Source organism: Rutidosis leptorrhynchoides, chromosome 2, assembly GCF_046630445.1.
Source record: "Rutidosis leptorrhynchoides isolate AG116_Rl617_1_P2 chromosome 2, CSIRO_AGI_Rlap_v1, whole genome shotgun sequence".
Classification (NCBI taxonomy): domain Eukaryota; kingdom Viridiplantae; phylum Streptophyta; class Magnoliopsida; order Asterales; family Asteraceae; genus Rutidosis; species Rutidosis leptorrhynchoides.
The window spans coordinates 519,676,239-519,693,747 of NC_092334.1; the positions used below are offsets into that span (position 1 = coordinate 519,676,239).

The window sequence follows — 17,509 nt, forward strand, 5'->3', positions numbered from 1 at the left end:
AACAAGTTTGATTGCTTAACATGTTGGAAACATTTAATCATGTAAATATCAATCTCAATTAACATATATAAACATGAAAAAATTCGGGTCACTACAAGGGTGAGATCTCGAATGGGTGTAATTCCACTTTTATGACTTTGCTTCCAAAATGCACCGATCCGACCGAGCTTAGTGATTATCGGCCGATAAGTATATCAAATAGCTACTATAAGATAACTGCTAAGTTGCTTGCTAATAGACTTAGAAAGGTATTACCCCGCCTAATCGGAAATGAACAAAGTGCGTTTCTCTCGGAGCGGTCCATTCTAGATGGGATACTTGTGTTAAATGAAAGTGTAAGCGATCTTAAAGGAAATAGAAATAGAAGTTTCATTTTCAAAGCGGATTTCGCCAAAGCATTTGATAGCGTGAACTGGAAATATCTACTTTCAATGCTGAGTCGTTTGGGTTTTGGGCAAATGGATTAAGTGGATCGAAGCGTGTCTTAAATCCGCGTCTATCTCCATCCTAGTAAATGGATCACCACCAACTGAAGAAGTCAAATTCCAACATGGAATTAGACAAGGAGACCCCTTATCTCCGTTTCTTTTCATTATAGCTAGTGAAGGATTAAATGTGCTCGTTCAAGAAACCATAGATAAGGTCTTTTTTAGGGGGTTAAGGTGGGTAAGGATAATATTCCGTTATCACTTCTCCAATACGCGGATGATACAATATTTATTGGAGTGTGGTCCAAGCGGAACATTCGTAATTGCATGAAACTCTTACTTTGCTTTGAAGATGTGCCGGGTTTGAAAATTAATTTCGAAAAAAGTAGCCTGTATGGTATCAATGTGTCGGTGGAGGAAACAGAATCTATGGCGGGGCTTTTCAAATGTAAATCAGGTAAACTTCCGTTCACTTATCTCGGGCTTCCGGTAGGGCAAAAATGAATAATATTAATGATTGGGAACCGGTGATTAAAAAGTTCCATAAGCGTTTTTCGGATTGGAAATCAAGAACGGTATCATTCAGGGGGCATTTGACACTCATCAAGTCGATCCTAAATAGTTTACCGTTGTACTTCTTCTCTAGCTTCCGTGCACCGGGCTGCATCCTCAATTTGCTTGAAGGTTTGCGTCGTAACTTCTTTTGGGGCGGGTCGGGAGAGGGATATAAAATGTCTTGGGTTAAATGGAATGATATTCTACTTCCGTATGGGGAGGGTGGGTTAAATATCGGGTCGCTAAAAGCAAAAAAAATTGGGCTCTTTTGGGTAAATGGTGGTGGAGGTTTCGTACCGAAACCAAATCATTTTGGGTTAAAATAATTAAAAGTATTTATGGGCGGGAGGGCGGGTTGGGGATATCATCGAATAGGCTGGTTGGGAATGGATATTCTCCTTGGAAAAATGTTATCAAAATTGGTAAAGATATGGCCAAACGCGGTTACAACTTGAACAATTCGTTTCTAAGGAATATTGGTGAAGGTAGAGATGTCCTTTTTTGGGAAGATCTTTGGGTTGGGGATCAATGCCTTAAAGATAAATTTCCGAGACTTTATCATTTGGAGGAAGTCAAAGATGCTAAGGTGAGTGATAGAGTATCGTGGATCAACGAGGAGCGCCTTTTCACTTGGCATTGGAGCAGAATCCCTCTCGGCAGAAACACTGATGATATCGTGGCTCTTCAGGAGTGTGTTGCAGGTCAGTTCCAAAGGTCAGAAGCAAGGGAAGGCTGGGTGTGGACGGCTAGTGAAGACGGTAAATTTTATACTAAAACCTTGGCTAATATTTTTGAAAGGACCCGTCCTAATCCACCTGGACGAAGTCATCAACATTTGGTCCCATTGCGATGATCGGCTCCAAGTAATGTCCTTATATTAAGCAAATTCACAGCGGAAGACTTAATTCGCACCTGAGAATAAACATGCTTTCAAAGTGTCAACCAAAAGGTTGGTGAGTTCATAGGTTTATCATAACAATCATTTCAATATGTTAATAGACCACAAGATTTCATAATCATAAACATAATACACTCGCAAGTGTATGTAAAACATTCTAAGTGGTTGAGCACTTGGTAACCATACTTAACATTTAATCAACGTCGCATATTCCCTTTATTATGAAATCTCACTACACCGTACCAAGTGTAGTCACCAAAATGAAGTACTGTGTGTCATAACCCGTCCTTAACCATAAGAACGTGTTAGATAACGTATGATTTCATTGCGAGGTATTGACCTCTTTATGCGACATTTTTAAAAGAGAAACTGCATATATTATACATTACAAACCATAACCATTATTTTTGTTACAAGCTTTAGACAATAAAAAGATGATTATCGTTTAGCGATAATCTTCGACTTACAAACTTTACATATAATGATAACAACACGATTTCGAGCATATTTTACAACACAAATCCTTGGGTATGCAGTTTTATTTTTGACACAAATATGCGTACGCAAGATCCTGCTCAAATTCAACATAATGCAGCGGAAGCTTTAGTAATCACCTGAGAATAGACATGTTTTAAAAGGTCAACATAAAGTTGGTGAGATATAGGTTTAATGCCGGCAGCAATATATATATATATATATATATAGACCACAAGATTTCGTATATAAACAGTTTAATAAAAATATCCTAAGTGGTTGAGCACTTGGTAACCATACTTAACATTTAATCACGTCGCATATTCCCTTTATTATGAAATCTTACTACACCGTACCAAGTGTAGTCACGAAACGAAGTACTGTGCAACCGTTGAATACTGGTCGTCCAGTCCGGTTGGGGTTGTCAGGCCCGATAGATCTATCAACAGGATTCGCGTTTACAATACCGCTGTAAATAACAGTTACCAAGCTACAGGGAAGTATGCCAGTGGTACAACTCAACGTAGAATATATTTTTCAGTTACTTGTGTCCATAACGTAAAACATAAAATACATGTATTCTCATCCCGAAATATTTAGAGTTTAAAAGTGGGACTATATACTCACTTTCGTCTTGAAGATATATATATAATTTGACTTGGTCTCCGGTTGATATCACGAACCTATCCATATATAATATATCAATACCTTTTCTTTTTAAACAAACATCACATATATATACTTGTTATACTTTTAATACTTTGAATAATTCCTTAGTCCGTAGTTAGCAGTTCGTTGTTAGTAATTCAATTTTAATGGTTCATTTTTAGATGTTTAATATACCCGCAATGAAATAAATAAAACCCCCAACGAAATAAATAAAACCCCATCGTATATGTATTGGTCGAGATTAATCTTGACCCATGGTACCGGTGTTGTCAAATGACGTGTTGCGTACATAAAGTACCGGTGTTGTCAAATGACGTGTTGCGTACAATCATGGGATCTTATGATTAATCTTCTCGTGTTGTTTACGGGTGATCCTGAACCATATAAAATTGAATTATAAGTACATATATATAAAATATCATGTTAACTTAAAAAGATGTGATTTATTTAATTTTTTTCCCAATTATTTTCGTGGCTAAACTAGTCTTGGATATCCGATTTTGTTTCGGTCATAGTTTCTTCGTTACAACTCCGTTTTCGTTGATTCAACTTGCCATCTCCTTGGATCGAGTCCCTCTTTAAGACTATGAACTGTAAATACCTTAGTTTGTATTCAAAATCACACGGCATAGGTCAAACTTTAGTGAAACTTATGAAGTTAATCATTTTCCATCATGTAAACAACCTCAAATGATTATTTTTCTAAAAATACTTATACTTTGAGTTAAATCATGAAATTTTTATGTGTTATCATATTCATAGTAAAAATCATTTTTCCAGAAAATAAACCTCCAATTCAAAGTTTAAGATGGTTTTTAATTATCCAACCCAAAACAGCTCCCCGGTTGCACTCCGACGTCGTAAATTCAGTTTTTAAGGTGTTCTTTGAAAAACCAAGTTATACCTTGTTAAGTTAGCATATAATTAAGATATGTTACAGGTCTTGAAGTATTTTAAAAGTTAAGTTAGAAGGATCTATTTAGTTTGCGAACAAGTTTGAAATCATTCAAACTATGTTCTAGTTTATAAACTCTTATATATATAGCTTTAAATATATGAATTGAAAAAGAGTTGAAGTAGAGTTTTTACCTCAAGTTTAAAATGTAAAGTTGCTGGAAAGAAGTAGTAAAATAAAAGTTGAGAGAGTTCTTGCAAGTGTGTGTGAAAATTGGAAGTAAAATTTGGAAAATGAATGTGTAAAAATGAGTTAGAAATGGTGCTTATTTATAGGCTTGAAAATTTGGTTTTTAGTGAAAATATCTAAGATAAGTTAAAATTTATTATGTCATGAATGACATATTATTCCAATAATTGAAGATTTCTATTGGTATATACCAATAGTAAATACTTCTAGAAGCTGTGTATAGTACCCTAGATATACGTATAGGATTATTGAGGAAACGGAACGAGAATTCAAATATAACTATCTTTTGTAAATATACTTATATTGTTTTATGTATAAAAGCCCTTTAAAAATGATTAAATACATTACTTATACGATATATGTATAAACATTATAAATCATCAGTATTTATGTCAAATAACGTTACGTAGGTTATTGTTTTGAAAACTTAAGTTAGTAGTTTCAAAATATACTTATGACTTTTTGTTATTAATACAAAATGAGATATTAAAACATCCTTAGATCATGTTAAATATGTATGTATAATTATCATATATTGTATAGTTCGTGATATCATCGGTCAAACTAGACGGTCAAACGTTGTGTAAAACTCTTTTCAAAAACATAAGTCTCAACAATTTGGATTGCTTATCATGTTGGTAAGGTTTAATTTATGTAAATATTAATCTCATAAGTATAGAACGATCGGAAAAGTGCGGGTCGTTACAGTACCTACCCGTTAAATAAATTTCGTCCCGAAATTTTAAAATTGTACCTATTTTGCGTAATCGAGAAACAAGTGTGGATACTTTTGTTTCATCTGATCCTCTCGTTCCCAAGTAAACTCAGGACCTCTTCGAGCATTCCAACGAACCTTAACGATTGGTATGTTGCTCTGCTTGAGCTGTTTAACTTCACGATCCATGATTTCGATTGGTTCTTCGATGAATTGTAGTTTCTCATCGACATGGATTTCTTCAAGAGGAATGGTGAGGTCTTCCTTTGCAAGACACTTCTTAAGGTTTGAGACGTGAAAGGTATTGTGTACTCCGGCGAGTTGTTGCGGTAACTCGAGTCGATAAGCTACCGTTCCAATGCGTTCGATGATCTTGAACGGGCCTACATATCTTGGGTTCAGTTTACCTCTTTTACCGAAACGTATTACACCTTTCCAAGGTGACACCTTTAGCATAACCATGTCCCCAATCTGAAACTCTAATGGTTTCCTTCGGACATCGGCGTAGCTCTTTTGGCGACTTCGGGCTGTTTTCAATCTCTCCTTGATTTGTACTATCTTCTCAGTCATTTCGTGTATGATCTCGGGACCAGTTAATTGTCGATCTCCTACTTCATTCCAACAGATAGGAGATCTACACTTCCTTCCATACAATGCTTCGAATGGTGCAGCTTTAATGCTTGCATGATAACTATTATTATACGAAAATTCTGCTAACGGTAGATACTTATCCCATCCGTTTCCAAAATCGATCACACATGCCCTGAGCATGTCTTCAAGAGTCTGAATCGTTCTTTCACTCTGCCCGTCGGTTTGCGGATGATATGCGGTACTCATATCTAAACGAGTTCCTAGTGCCTCCTGCAGTGATTGCCAGAACTTTGAGGTAAATCTACTATCACGATCGGATATAATGGAAATAGGTATTCCATGCCTTGAAACAATTTCCTTTATATACAATCGTAATAGTTTCTCCATTCTATCCGTTTCCTTTATAGGCAAGAAATGGGCAGATTTGGTAAGACGATCAACAATCACCCAAATGGTGTCGTATCCCCAGGCAGTCTTTGGTAACTTCGTGATGAAATCCATGGTAATACCATCCCATTTCCATTCTGGGATTTCTGGTTGTTGAAGTAACCCTGATGGTTTCTGGTGTTCTGCCTTGACCTTGGAACAAGTTAAACACTCCCCAACATATGTTGCAACGTCTGTCTTTAAGTTAGGCCACCAATAATGTGTCTTAAGATCTTGATACATCTTTCCAACTCCAGGATGTATCGAGTATCTTGTCTTATGTGCCTCGTTCAATATCAACTTCCTTAATCCACCCAACTTCGGTACCCAAATACGGTTTGCAAAATATCGAATTCCATCTTCCCGTATAACGAGTTGCTTCTCATACTTCTTCATTATTTCATTTCCTATATTTTCTTTAGTAAGTGCTTCTCGTTGAACTTCTTTGATTTGTGAGTTGAGATTCATGCGAATTTTTATGTTCATCGCTCGTACTCGAATTGGTTCTCGTTCCTTTCTGCTTAGTGCGTCAGCCACCACATTCGCTTTCCCGGGATGATAACGAATTTCACAATCATAGTCGTTTATTAACTCGACCCACCTACGTTGCCTCATGTTCAGCTGTTTTTGATCGAAAATATGTTGAAGGCTTTTATGATCAGTAAACACAGTGCATTTAACCCCATACAAGTAGTGTCTCCATATCTTCAATGCAAACACGACTGCTCCCAGTTCTAGATCATGCGTCGTATAATTACGCTCGTGAATCTTTAATTGTCGGGATGCGTATGCAATAACTTTCTTTCGTTGCATAAGAACACAACCAAAACCTTGTCGCGAAGCGTCACAATATATTTCAAAATCATCGTTCCCTTCAGGTAACGATAAAATAGGCGCCGTAGTTAACTTCTTCTTCAGTAATTGAAATGCGTTCTCCTGCTCCGAGGTCCATTCGTATTTCTTCCCTTTTTGCGTTAATGCTGTCAACGGCTTAGCTATTCGGGAAAAATCTTGAATAAACCTTCTATAATAACCGGCTAAACCCAAAAATTGGCGTATCTGCATTGGTGTTTTAGGAGTCTCCCATTTTTCAATGGCTTCAATTTTTGCTGGATCAACCTGAATTCCTTTGCTACTAACAACGTGGCCAAGAAATTGCACTTCTTTCAACCAGAAAGCACACTTAGAAAATTTAGCGTATAGCTGTTCTTTTCTCAACAACTCTAATATCAACCTTAAATGCTGCTCATGCTCTTGCTCACTCTTGGAATAGATAAGAATGTCATCAATGAAAACGATAACAAACTTATCTAAATACGGACTACAAACTCGATTCATGAGGTCCATGAATACAGCTGGCGCATTCGTCAATCCAAACGGCATGACCAAAAATTCGTAATGACCATAACGTGTCCGAAAAGCAGTTTTCGGAATGTCCTCTTCTTTGACACGTAGTTGATGATAGCCCGATCTTAGGTCGATTTTCGAATAAACACATGATCCCTGGAGTTGATCAAATAAGTCGTCAATTCTCGGTAGTGGATACCGATTTTTGATAGTTAACTTATTTAATTCACGATAATCTATACACATCCTAAAAGATCCATCTTTCTTTTTAACAAATAGAATCGGAGCTCCCCACGGTGAAGTACTTGGTCGTATGAATCCATGATCCAGTAATTCTTTTAACTGACTCTGAAGTTCTTTTAACTCGGACGGTGCAAGTCTATATGGAGCACGAGCCACTGGTGCGGCTCCTGGTACTAAATCTATTTGAAATTCTACAGATCTAAATGGAGGTAATCCCGGCAACTCTTCCGGAAAAACTTCAGGAAAATCTCTTGCCACAGGCACGTCATTGATGCACTTCTCTTTTTCTTTCTTTTCGACTTTATTAACATGTGCTAAGATAGCATAGCACCCTTTCTTCAAGCACTTTTGAGCTTTCAAATAACTAATGAGTTTTAGCTTTGAGTTACCCTTCTCTCCATAAATCATCACCGGCATTCTATCCTTACAAGGAATGCGAATTGCCTTCTTGGCACACACAACTTCAGCTCCTACTTTGGACATCCAGTCCATGCCGACTATTACATCAAAACTTCCTAATTCTACGGGTATTAAGTCAATTTTAAATGTTTCTCCGGCTAAATTTATTTTACAATCACGGCAAATTTTATCGGCTTTAATTAGTTTACCATTAGCTAACTCAATCATGTACTTAGCATCTAGAGGTAATGATGAACAATTCAATTTAGCGTAAAAGCCTCTACTCACGTAACTTCTATCGGCACCAGTATCAAATATAATAGATGCGGATAAGTTATTAATGGTAAACGTACCCGTAACAAGCTCCGGGTCTTCACACGCCTCTCTAGCATTAATAACAAATGCTCTTCCACGTGCAGATCCATTATTCTTCTCTGGATTCGGACACTGGCTCTTATAGTGACCTTGTTTTCCACACCCATAACAAGTAATGGTAGCCAAAGCAGTTCTATTTGCATTGGTGGCAGGAGTCTTGGTACCATTTGTATTTGTAACGAGAGCCCTACAATCTTCAGCAAGATGACCCTTTCGATTACATTTGTTGCATACCACATTACAGTAGCCAGAGTGATGTTTGTGGCATCGGTTGCATAAAGGATTTTGTCCTTTGTAACCAAAGCTTGAACCACCACCTGCACCTTGTATGGTTTCTTGTTTCTTAAAAGATTGTTGTTGGTTACCTCGATCATAATTTCCATTCCACTTTCTTTTGTTACCTGATACCTTCACATCAGTATTGGATGCTTTCTTATCCATGATGACCTGATCCATTAGCTCGTTTGCCATGGTTATAGCTTCATGAATTGTCTTAGGTTTCGATGCTGTAACGTTTGCCTTGACCTTTTTGGGCAAACCATCTTTGTACATTTCAATCTTCCGTTCTTCGGTTGGAACCAATTCAGGACATAGCAAAACTAATTCCATGAATCGCTGATTGTAGTTGGTGATTTCAGTACCAATAACCTTCAGACTTCGTAACTCATCTTCCAACTTCCTAACCTCGTTCCTTGGACAATATTCGTTGATTAACATTGTTTTGAATTCTTCCCACAGAGTATCATAAGCTACATCTCCTCCTACAGCCTTCATATAATTTTTCCACCACGTGAGTGCACTATCTTGTAAAGTGCACAATGCATACTTGGTCATGTCCTTTTTAACACAACCACTGATTTTAAACACAGTCTCCATCTTTTCTATCCACCGGGTTAAACCGATTGGTCCTTCTGTTCCACTGAATGATGAGGGCTTGCAAGCTTGAAAAGTTTTGTAAGTGCACCCCACACGAGGATTTGGGTTAACTGCAGCACCTCTTGCAGCCTCGACCCATAACATTCTGTCATTCACTCGCTGATTGATGAGTTCCTGGATTTCTTGTTCCGTCATTCGATTCAATCGCGCCATTTCCTAATGAAAGAAAATAATTATTCACATGGATTATTATAGATGTAGTGTGTATTTATAGTACATTATAGCTTGTTAATAATATGAACCAGGTATTATTATAAAAGCCTTTTCTTCTTATTAGCATTTTATAATTATATCTAGGGTAGTACCTACCCGTTAATGTCCATACTTAATAGCTTAGTACAGAATCAATTACTACCATCTAAATAATACTTAACCATGGAAAATTATTGCATTTCACACTTCACTATTTTACATATGCTTATCTTATATCGAACATTAAGCAAACCACACTAATAATATTATACAAAACATTATATGATCCCATGGTTTAATACGGCAGCGCATCGTTTGGTCTATTTTCTAGGACGTTTAGGTTCAAGGAATGGCCTAACGCTTATCCTAGCTGTCTGCCTATATTTTGGCTGTGGGGCTGAAGAACTGGATGCCGGGATAGAACGAATAGGAATAGCGGGAATAGGGGTGGTAGTGTCTAGTGGAGTTGGTGCCACATCATCCTTACTAAACTCGGGATTTGAATTTTCTAATTCATTAGCCTTTCGTTTCTTTCCTAGTTCGAACTCGTCTTTTGTAATTTCCTGTATTTCTTCCTCGGGTTCACTTTCCTCCTCGGGTTCACTTTCCTCCTCGGGTTCACTTTCCTCCTCGGGTTCACTTTCCTCCTCGGGTTCACTTTCCGGGTTCTCTATAGTCGGTTCATCCGGAATTTGTGAGTCTTCCCCAAAGATATTATTTTCGTCATCGGATAGGTTAATGACTGGAACACCATCTGAAGATTCTGGTTCGGAGTCGCTGAATGTGATGACAAGTTTTGAGCCCGACATCTATCACACAACAACTAACCCATTAGTACTACATAATATTTACATATAAATTTTAACCAACAATGATAAGCAATGGTTTTTAAATCAGACCCGGTCAAAGTCCAGACTTACTAATGTATCCTAACGACTTATCAGTTAGACACACTAATGCAAACCTGGTTCGCTAAGACCACCGCTCTGATACCACATGTCATAACCCGTCCTTAACCATAAGAACGTGTTAGATAACGTATGATTTCATTGCGAGGTATTGACCTCTTTATGCGACATTTTTAAAAGAGAAACTGCATATATTATACATTACAAACCATAACCATTATTTTTGTTACAAGCTTTAGACAATAAAAAGATGATTATCGTTTAGCGATAATCTTCGACTTACAAACTTTACATATAATGATAACAACACGATTTCGAGCATATTTTACAACACAAATCCTTGGGTATGCAGTTTTATTTTTGACACAAATATGCGTACGCAAGATCCTGCTCAAATTCAACATAATGCAGCGGAAGCTTTAGTAATCACCTGAGAATAGACATGTTTTAAAAGGTCAACATAAAGTTGGTGAGATATAGGTTTAATGCCGGCAGCAATATATATATATATATATAGACCACAAGATTTCGTATATAAACAGTTTAATAAAAATATCCTAAGTGGTTGAGCACTTGGTAACCATACTTAACATTTAATCACGTCGCATATTCCCTTTATTATGAAATCTTACTACACCGTACCAAGTGTAGTCACGAAACGAAGTACTGTGCAACCGTTGAATACTGGTCGTCCAGTCCGGTTGGGGTTGTCAGGCCCGATAGATCTATCAACAGGATTCGCGTTTACAATACCGCTGTAAATAACAGTTACCAAGCTACAGGGAAGTATGCCAGTGGTACAACTCAACGTAGAATATATTTTTCAGTTACTTGTGTCCATAACGTAAAACATAAAATACATGTATTCTCATCCCGAAATATTTAGAGTTTAAAAGTGGGACTATATACTCACTTTCGTCTTGAAGATATATATATAATTTGACTTGGTCTCCGGTTGATATCACGAACCTATCCATATATAATATATCAATACCTTTTCTTTTTAAACAAACATCACATATATATACTTGTTATACTTTTAATACTTTGAATAATTCCTTAGTCCGTAGTTAGCAGTTCGTTGTTAGTAATTCAATTTTAATGGTTCATTTTTAGATGTTTAATATACCCGCAATGAAATAAATAAAACCCCCAACGAAATAAATAAAACCCCATCGTATATGTATTGGTCGAGATTAATCTTGACCCATGGTACCGGTGTTGTCAAATGACGTGTTGCGTACATAAAGTACCGGTGTTGTCAAATGACGTGTTGCGTACAATCATGGGATCTTATGATTAATCTTCTCGTGTTGTTTACGGGTGATCCTGAACCATATAAAATTGAATTATAAGTACATATATATAAAATATCATGTTAACTTAAAAAGATGTGATTTATTTAATTTTTTTCCCAATTATTTTCGTGGCTAAACTAGTCTTGGATATCCGATTTTGTTTCGGTCATAGTTTCTTCGTTACAACTCCGTTTTCGTTGATTCAACTTGCCATCTCCTTGGATCGAGTCCCTCTTTAAGACTATGAACTGTAAATACCTTAGTTTGTATTCAAAATCACACGGCATAGGTCAAACTTTAGTGAAACTTATGAAGTTAATCATTTTCCATCATGTAAACAACCTCAAATGATTATTTTTCTAAAAATACTTATACTTTGAGTTAAATCATGAAATTTTTATGTGTTATCATATTCATAGTAAAAATCATTTTTCCAGAAAATAAACCTCCAATTCAAAGTTTAAGATGGTTTTTAATTATCCAACCCAAAACAGCCCCCCGGTTGCACTCCGACGTCGTAAATTCAGTTTTTAAGGTGTTCTTTGAAAAACCAAGTTATACCTTGTTAAGTTAGCATATAATTAAGATATGTTACAGGTCTTGAAGTATTTTAAAAGTTAAGTTAGAAGGATCTATTTAGTTTGCGAACAAGTTTGAAATCATTCAAACTATGTTCTAGTTTATAAACTCTTATATATATAGCTTTAAATATATGAATTGAAAAAGAGTTGAAGTAGAGTTTTTACCTCAAGTTTAAAATGTAAAGTTGCTGGAAAGAAGTAGTAAAATAAAAGTTGAGAGAGTTCTTGCAAGTGTGTGTGAAAATTGGAAGTAAAATTTGGAAAATGAATGTGTAAAAATGAGTTAGAAATGGTGCTTATTTATAGGCTTGAAAATTTGGTTTTTAGTGAAAATATCTAAGATAAGTTAAAATTTATTATGTAATGAATGACATATTATTTCAATAATTGAAGATTTCTATTGGTATATACCAATAGTAAATACTTCTAGAAGCTGTGTATAGTACCCTAGATATACGTATAGGATTATTGAGGAAACGGAACGAGAATTCAAATATAACTATCTTTTGTAAATATACTTATATTGTTTTATGTATAAAAGCCCTTTAAAAATGATTAAATACATTACTTATACGATATATGTATAAACATTATAAATCATCAGTATTTATGTCAAATAACGTTACGTAGGTTATTGTTTTGAAAACTTAAGTTAGTAGTTTCAAAATATACTTATGACTTTTTGTTATTAATACAAAATGAGATATTAAAACATCCTTAGATCATGTTAAATATGTATGTATAATTATCATATATTGTATAGTTCGTGATATCATCGGTCAAACTAGACGGTCAAACGTTGTGTAAAACTCTTTTCAAAAACATAAGTCTCAACAATTTGGATTGCTTATCATGTTGGTAAGGTTTAATTTATGTAAATATTAATCTCATAAGTATAGAACGATCGGAAAAGTGCGGGTCGTTACACTGTGCAACCGTTGAATACTGGTCGTCCAGTCCGGTTGGGGTTGTCAGGCCCGATAGATCTATCTTTAGGATTCGCGCCTACCGTACATAGACAAGTAGTTTAATGTTACCAAGCTAAGGGTATATTTCTGGTTTAAACCCACGTAGAATTAGTTTTAGTACTTGTGCCTATTTCGTAAAACATTTATAAAATAGCGCATGTATTCTCAGCCCAAAAATATATATAAAAAGGGAGTAATGAAACTCACTTTTGCCTTGAAGGTATTTAATTCGACTTGGTCTCCGATAGATATCACGAACCTAACCATATATATAATATATCAACATATTTTCTTTTTAAGTAATCATTACATATATATATACTTTTAATATTTTCTTAGTCCGTAGTTAGCAGTCCGATGTTAGTGGTCCACAATTAGTTGCTTAAATAAAATAAATAAAGACCCCATCGTATTTGTATTGATCAGAATTAATCTCAACCCATGGTACCATGTTGTCAAATGACGTGTTGCGTACATAAAGTACCGTGTTGTCAAATGACGTGTTGCGTACAATCATGAGGTCTTATGATTAATCTTCTCGTGTTGTTTACGGGTGGTCCTGAAATATATAAAATCAAATCATAAGTAATTATATATAAAATATCATATTATTTAGAAAAGATATGATTAATTTACTTTTTCTCCAAATATTTTCGTAGCTAAGCTAGCTTCGGATACCCAATCTTGTTTTAGTCGTAGTTTCTTCATTACAACTCCGTTTTTGTTGGTTCAACTTGCCACTTCCTTGGATCGAGTCAAATTTTAAGAATATGGACTGAAAATACCTTAGTTTGTATTCGAAATCATAGGTTATAGATCAAACTTTGGTGAAACTTATGAAAGTGATCATTTTTCATCATAAAAACAACATTTAATGATCATTTTTCTAAAAATACTTACACTTTGAGTTAAACCATGAAATTTTTATGTGTTAACATATTCATAAGAAATATCATTTTTCCAGAACATGAACTTTCAATTCAAAGTTCAAGATGGTTTTTAATTATCCAACCCAAAACAGCCCCCGGTTGCACTCTGACGACGTAGATTCAGTTTTTAAGATGTTCTTTGTAAAACCAAGTTATATCTTGTTAGGTTAGCATATCATTATGATATATTACAGGTCTTGAAGTGTTTTAAAAGTCAAGTTAGAAGGATCTATTTAGTTTGCAAACAAGTTTGAAATCATTCAAACTATGTTCTTGTTGTTAAAATTTTATACCACAAAATAAGATAGCTATATGAATATGAATTGAATAAGATTATGAACAAGGTTACTACCTCAAGTTACTTGGACAAAGTTATTGTAAAAGATAAGAAATAATCTTGGAATCAAAGAGTGGTGGAGTTAGATCAAAAGGTTGGAAGTAAACTTCTTCAAATGGGTGGTTATTTTGATATGTTCTTGAAAGAGTTTTCTTATGGTGTTTAAGGCTTGTAATTGAAGCTAAATGATGGGGAAAATGCTTGGAGATGATCAAGTATGAAGTTAGGAGTATTTTGAGAGAGAAATGAGGGTGTAGGTATGAGAAAATGGAGTGAAGAAATGGTGTTCATTTATAAAAATGTTTTTAGTTTATAAAGAAAGAAAATGATTCCTAATTTTGTTTTCTTACTAATAATTCATACTACTTGACAAATTCTAGTTACCTCATATCTAGGGCAGTAATAATGTTGATTAGGATGTTGATTTGATGTGTATATACCAATATTAAATACGTATAGAAGCTGGGTATGATACGGGTACATATACCCTAGATATACGTATAGAAATCTTGAGGAAACGGAACGAAAATTCAAATATAGCTATCTTTTGTGAATATACTTATATTGTTATATGTATTTAAGTCCTTAAAAAGTGATTAAATACATTATATATACGATACATGTATAAGCATTATAGATTATAAGTATATATATCAAAGAATGTTACGTATAGTTATCGTTTTGAAAACATAAGTTAGTAATTTCAAAATATACTTATAACTCATTGTCATTAGTACACAATGAGATGTTAAACCATCCTTAGATCATGTTAAATATATATAAATACATATATATACACAAACGTATAATTATCGTATGTTATATAGTTCGTGATATCATCGGTCATATTGGACGGTCAAACGTTGTGTAAAACTCTTTTCAAAAACACAAGTCTCAACAATTTGGATTGCTTATCATGTTGGTATGGTTTAATTTATGTAAATATTAATCTCATAAGTATAATTTGGTCGGAAAATTCCGGGTCATTACAATTTTGGACATTCAACTCAGTGACATACCTGGTGATGCAAGGGAAACCGATATCAACAAATTACTACCTCAATCACTGGGCATTTTCAACTGGCGGGTTACTAGAAGACGGTTACCAGTTAGGATTGAACTAGACAAACGGGGTATAGATTTACATACGGTAAGGTGTCCTTTATGTGATGAGGATGTGGAATCAATTGATCATGCCATTGTTCTTTGCAAATATGCTTTGGAGGTTTGAGAATGTATACATCGTTGGTGGGGTTTTGGGAGTTCGACATACACTAGTGCTGATGAGTTATTTAATGGGAACAACAACATTGTAATCGGAGATAAAACGAAACCTTTATGGCAAGCGGTAAAGTGGGTAATCGGGTATTTAATATGGAAGAACCGAAACCAAAAAGTTTTTCACAACGTGACGCGTTCAAGGGATAAATTGGTTAACGACATCCAAATCAAGAGTTTCGAGTGGATCTCAAAGAGAGGTAAAAAACTAAATATCGAATGGCACCAATGGTTAATAAATCCTTCTTCATATGGTAACTCTCGTTTCAGCATTGGATAAACCTAGAGAAGTTTCTTGAGTATAGGAGGCTTAGTGAGATAATAGTCGAATTCTTCCTGTAAATAATCGTGGATATAATCTGTGTAATGGAGGCATCCATAACTGCATTGTATGCTCTGTACATTTAGTTTGTTTATATAATAAAATTTTCTTGGCTTTGCAAAAAAAAAAAAAAAAAAAAAAAAAAAAAAAAACTACAACCTAATCATCATTAACATTAGGCACTGTTATAACTTAGGCTTTTAATTTCAACATATATTCACATAATTAATAATGACATAAGTATATGTCAATGATTCCAATAATAATTTTGCTTTTCCAAGACACAAAACCTCTATTATAATAGCAACACTTATAAATCATCATCAAAAATGAAAAGTGTTGCATTTAAATCCGGCTAATCAACCAACAAACTTTAAAATCTGAAAATTCTTTATAAAATTGTAGTACATATTAGCAAAAGAATTTTTGGTTAACAGAGTGTTTAAGCAACAACAACAGAATACACATCATCAAGAGCTCGCAAGGGTTTCAGAAAATAGACTTAAACCTCAATTTATAATTTCTTTCGAACATACCCTCTAGTTTTTCGTGAAAAAGTGTCTCAAAACCAAGACAAAAAACCATAATAAATTTGTTTTAACGATTAGGCCGTTTGACCATCAAGATATTGATATAACAAACACATATCAAATGCCGAGTCAAAAACTTCAACTTTTACAGCGACCTCATGCCAAGAGATACCAAATCGACGGTGAATACGTCGCCAAAGAAAATGAATAAAGAATGTCAAAACACTGCTGGCTGAGATTCCAATTTTGACGTTGATTTCATCGTCCCAATTTTGACAGCAATTTCAAACGTATTAGGTGTAGGGAAGAAGAGTATTAGGTAAACGTGCAAAAAGTTGTAGTACTCCATGCATTATTCATTGTAATAAGGTGAAGGTACAAACAATTGTAGTACTTCATGCCTTATACGGAATATCTTGTAAATAAACACAACAATTTTAGTACATCATCATTATCTGTAGTACGTACACAGTGTCCATAACCTTTTCCTTGTTTTTATATGAGTTTTTAATAAATTAATCCCTTATCTAAAAGGAAGGGGAATTGATATTTCCACATTCATTTTTATACATCCAACATAATTATTGTGAACTTCCCAAAACACCCTCATCTCAAATAGGGTAATTTGTTTTGTCATTATCCTTGTAAAAATGTAAAAAAGCTTCGTCTCTCTCCAGCCAGTTTTATTCCAACCTCAAAAAAGAAAAAACCACCCCAAAACTTGGAACGCATTTTGCTCTTGAATCCTAACGATTTAGATGCCACCGTCTGCACCAATAAATTCGTTGCAATTTTTAGAATCTGATAGTACTAGCTTATCCGACAAACGTCGTCAAACACGCCGCCAATCGCCACCTATTCTGGTGTAGCCGTTAGCCGATAGTGGTCGTCATGAAAACTGCAAATCGTTGTTTACTGTCGTGGTATTCTTGAACACAGCAAATCGACATATCTAATGGTACAAAT

General features: G+C 34.9%; 1 protein-coding gene across 1 annotated transcript; it reads left to right on the forward strand.

Annotated features, from left to right (window-relative positions):
- Positions 1 to 1,413: 1,413 nt before the first annotated feature.
- Positions 1,414 to 15,644, forward strand: LOC139889563 (uncharacterized). The gene is made up of 2 exons (XM_071872509.1): positions 1,414 to 1,697; positions 15,446 to 15,644. Exons 1-2 carry the CDS (start codon positions 1,414 to 1,416, stop codon positions 15,642 to 15,644), a joined length of 483 nt encoding a protein of 160 aa, XP_071728610.1.
- Positions 15,645 to 17,509: the final 1,865 nt, after the last annotated feature.

Coding starts and splice junctions, on each gene's coding strand:
- LOC139889563 (XM_071872509.1), top strand. CDS start 1,414: ATGGCCAAACGCGGTTACAACTTGAACAATTCGTTTCTAAGGAATATT. Junction 1,698..15,445: donor GTTGCAGGTCAGTTCCAAAG/GTCAGAAGCAAG, acceptor TGGTGATGCAAG/GGAAACCGATATCAACAAAT.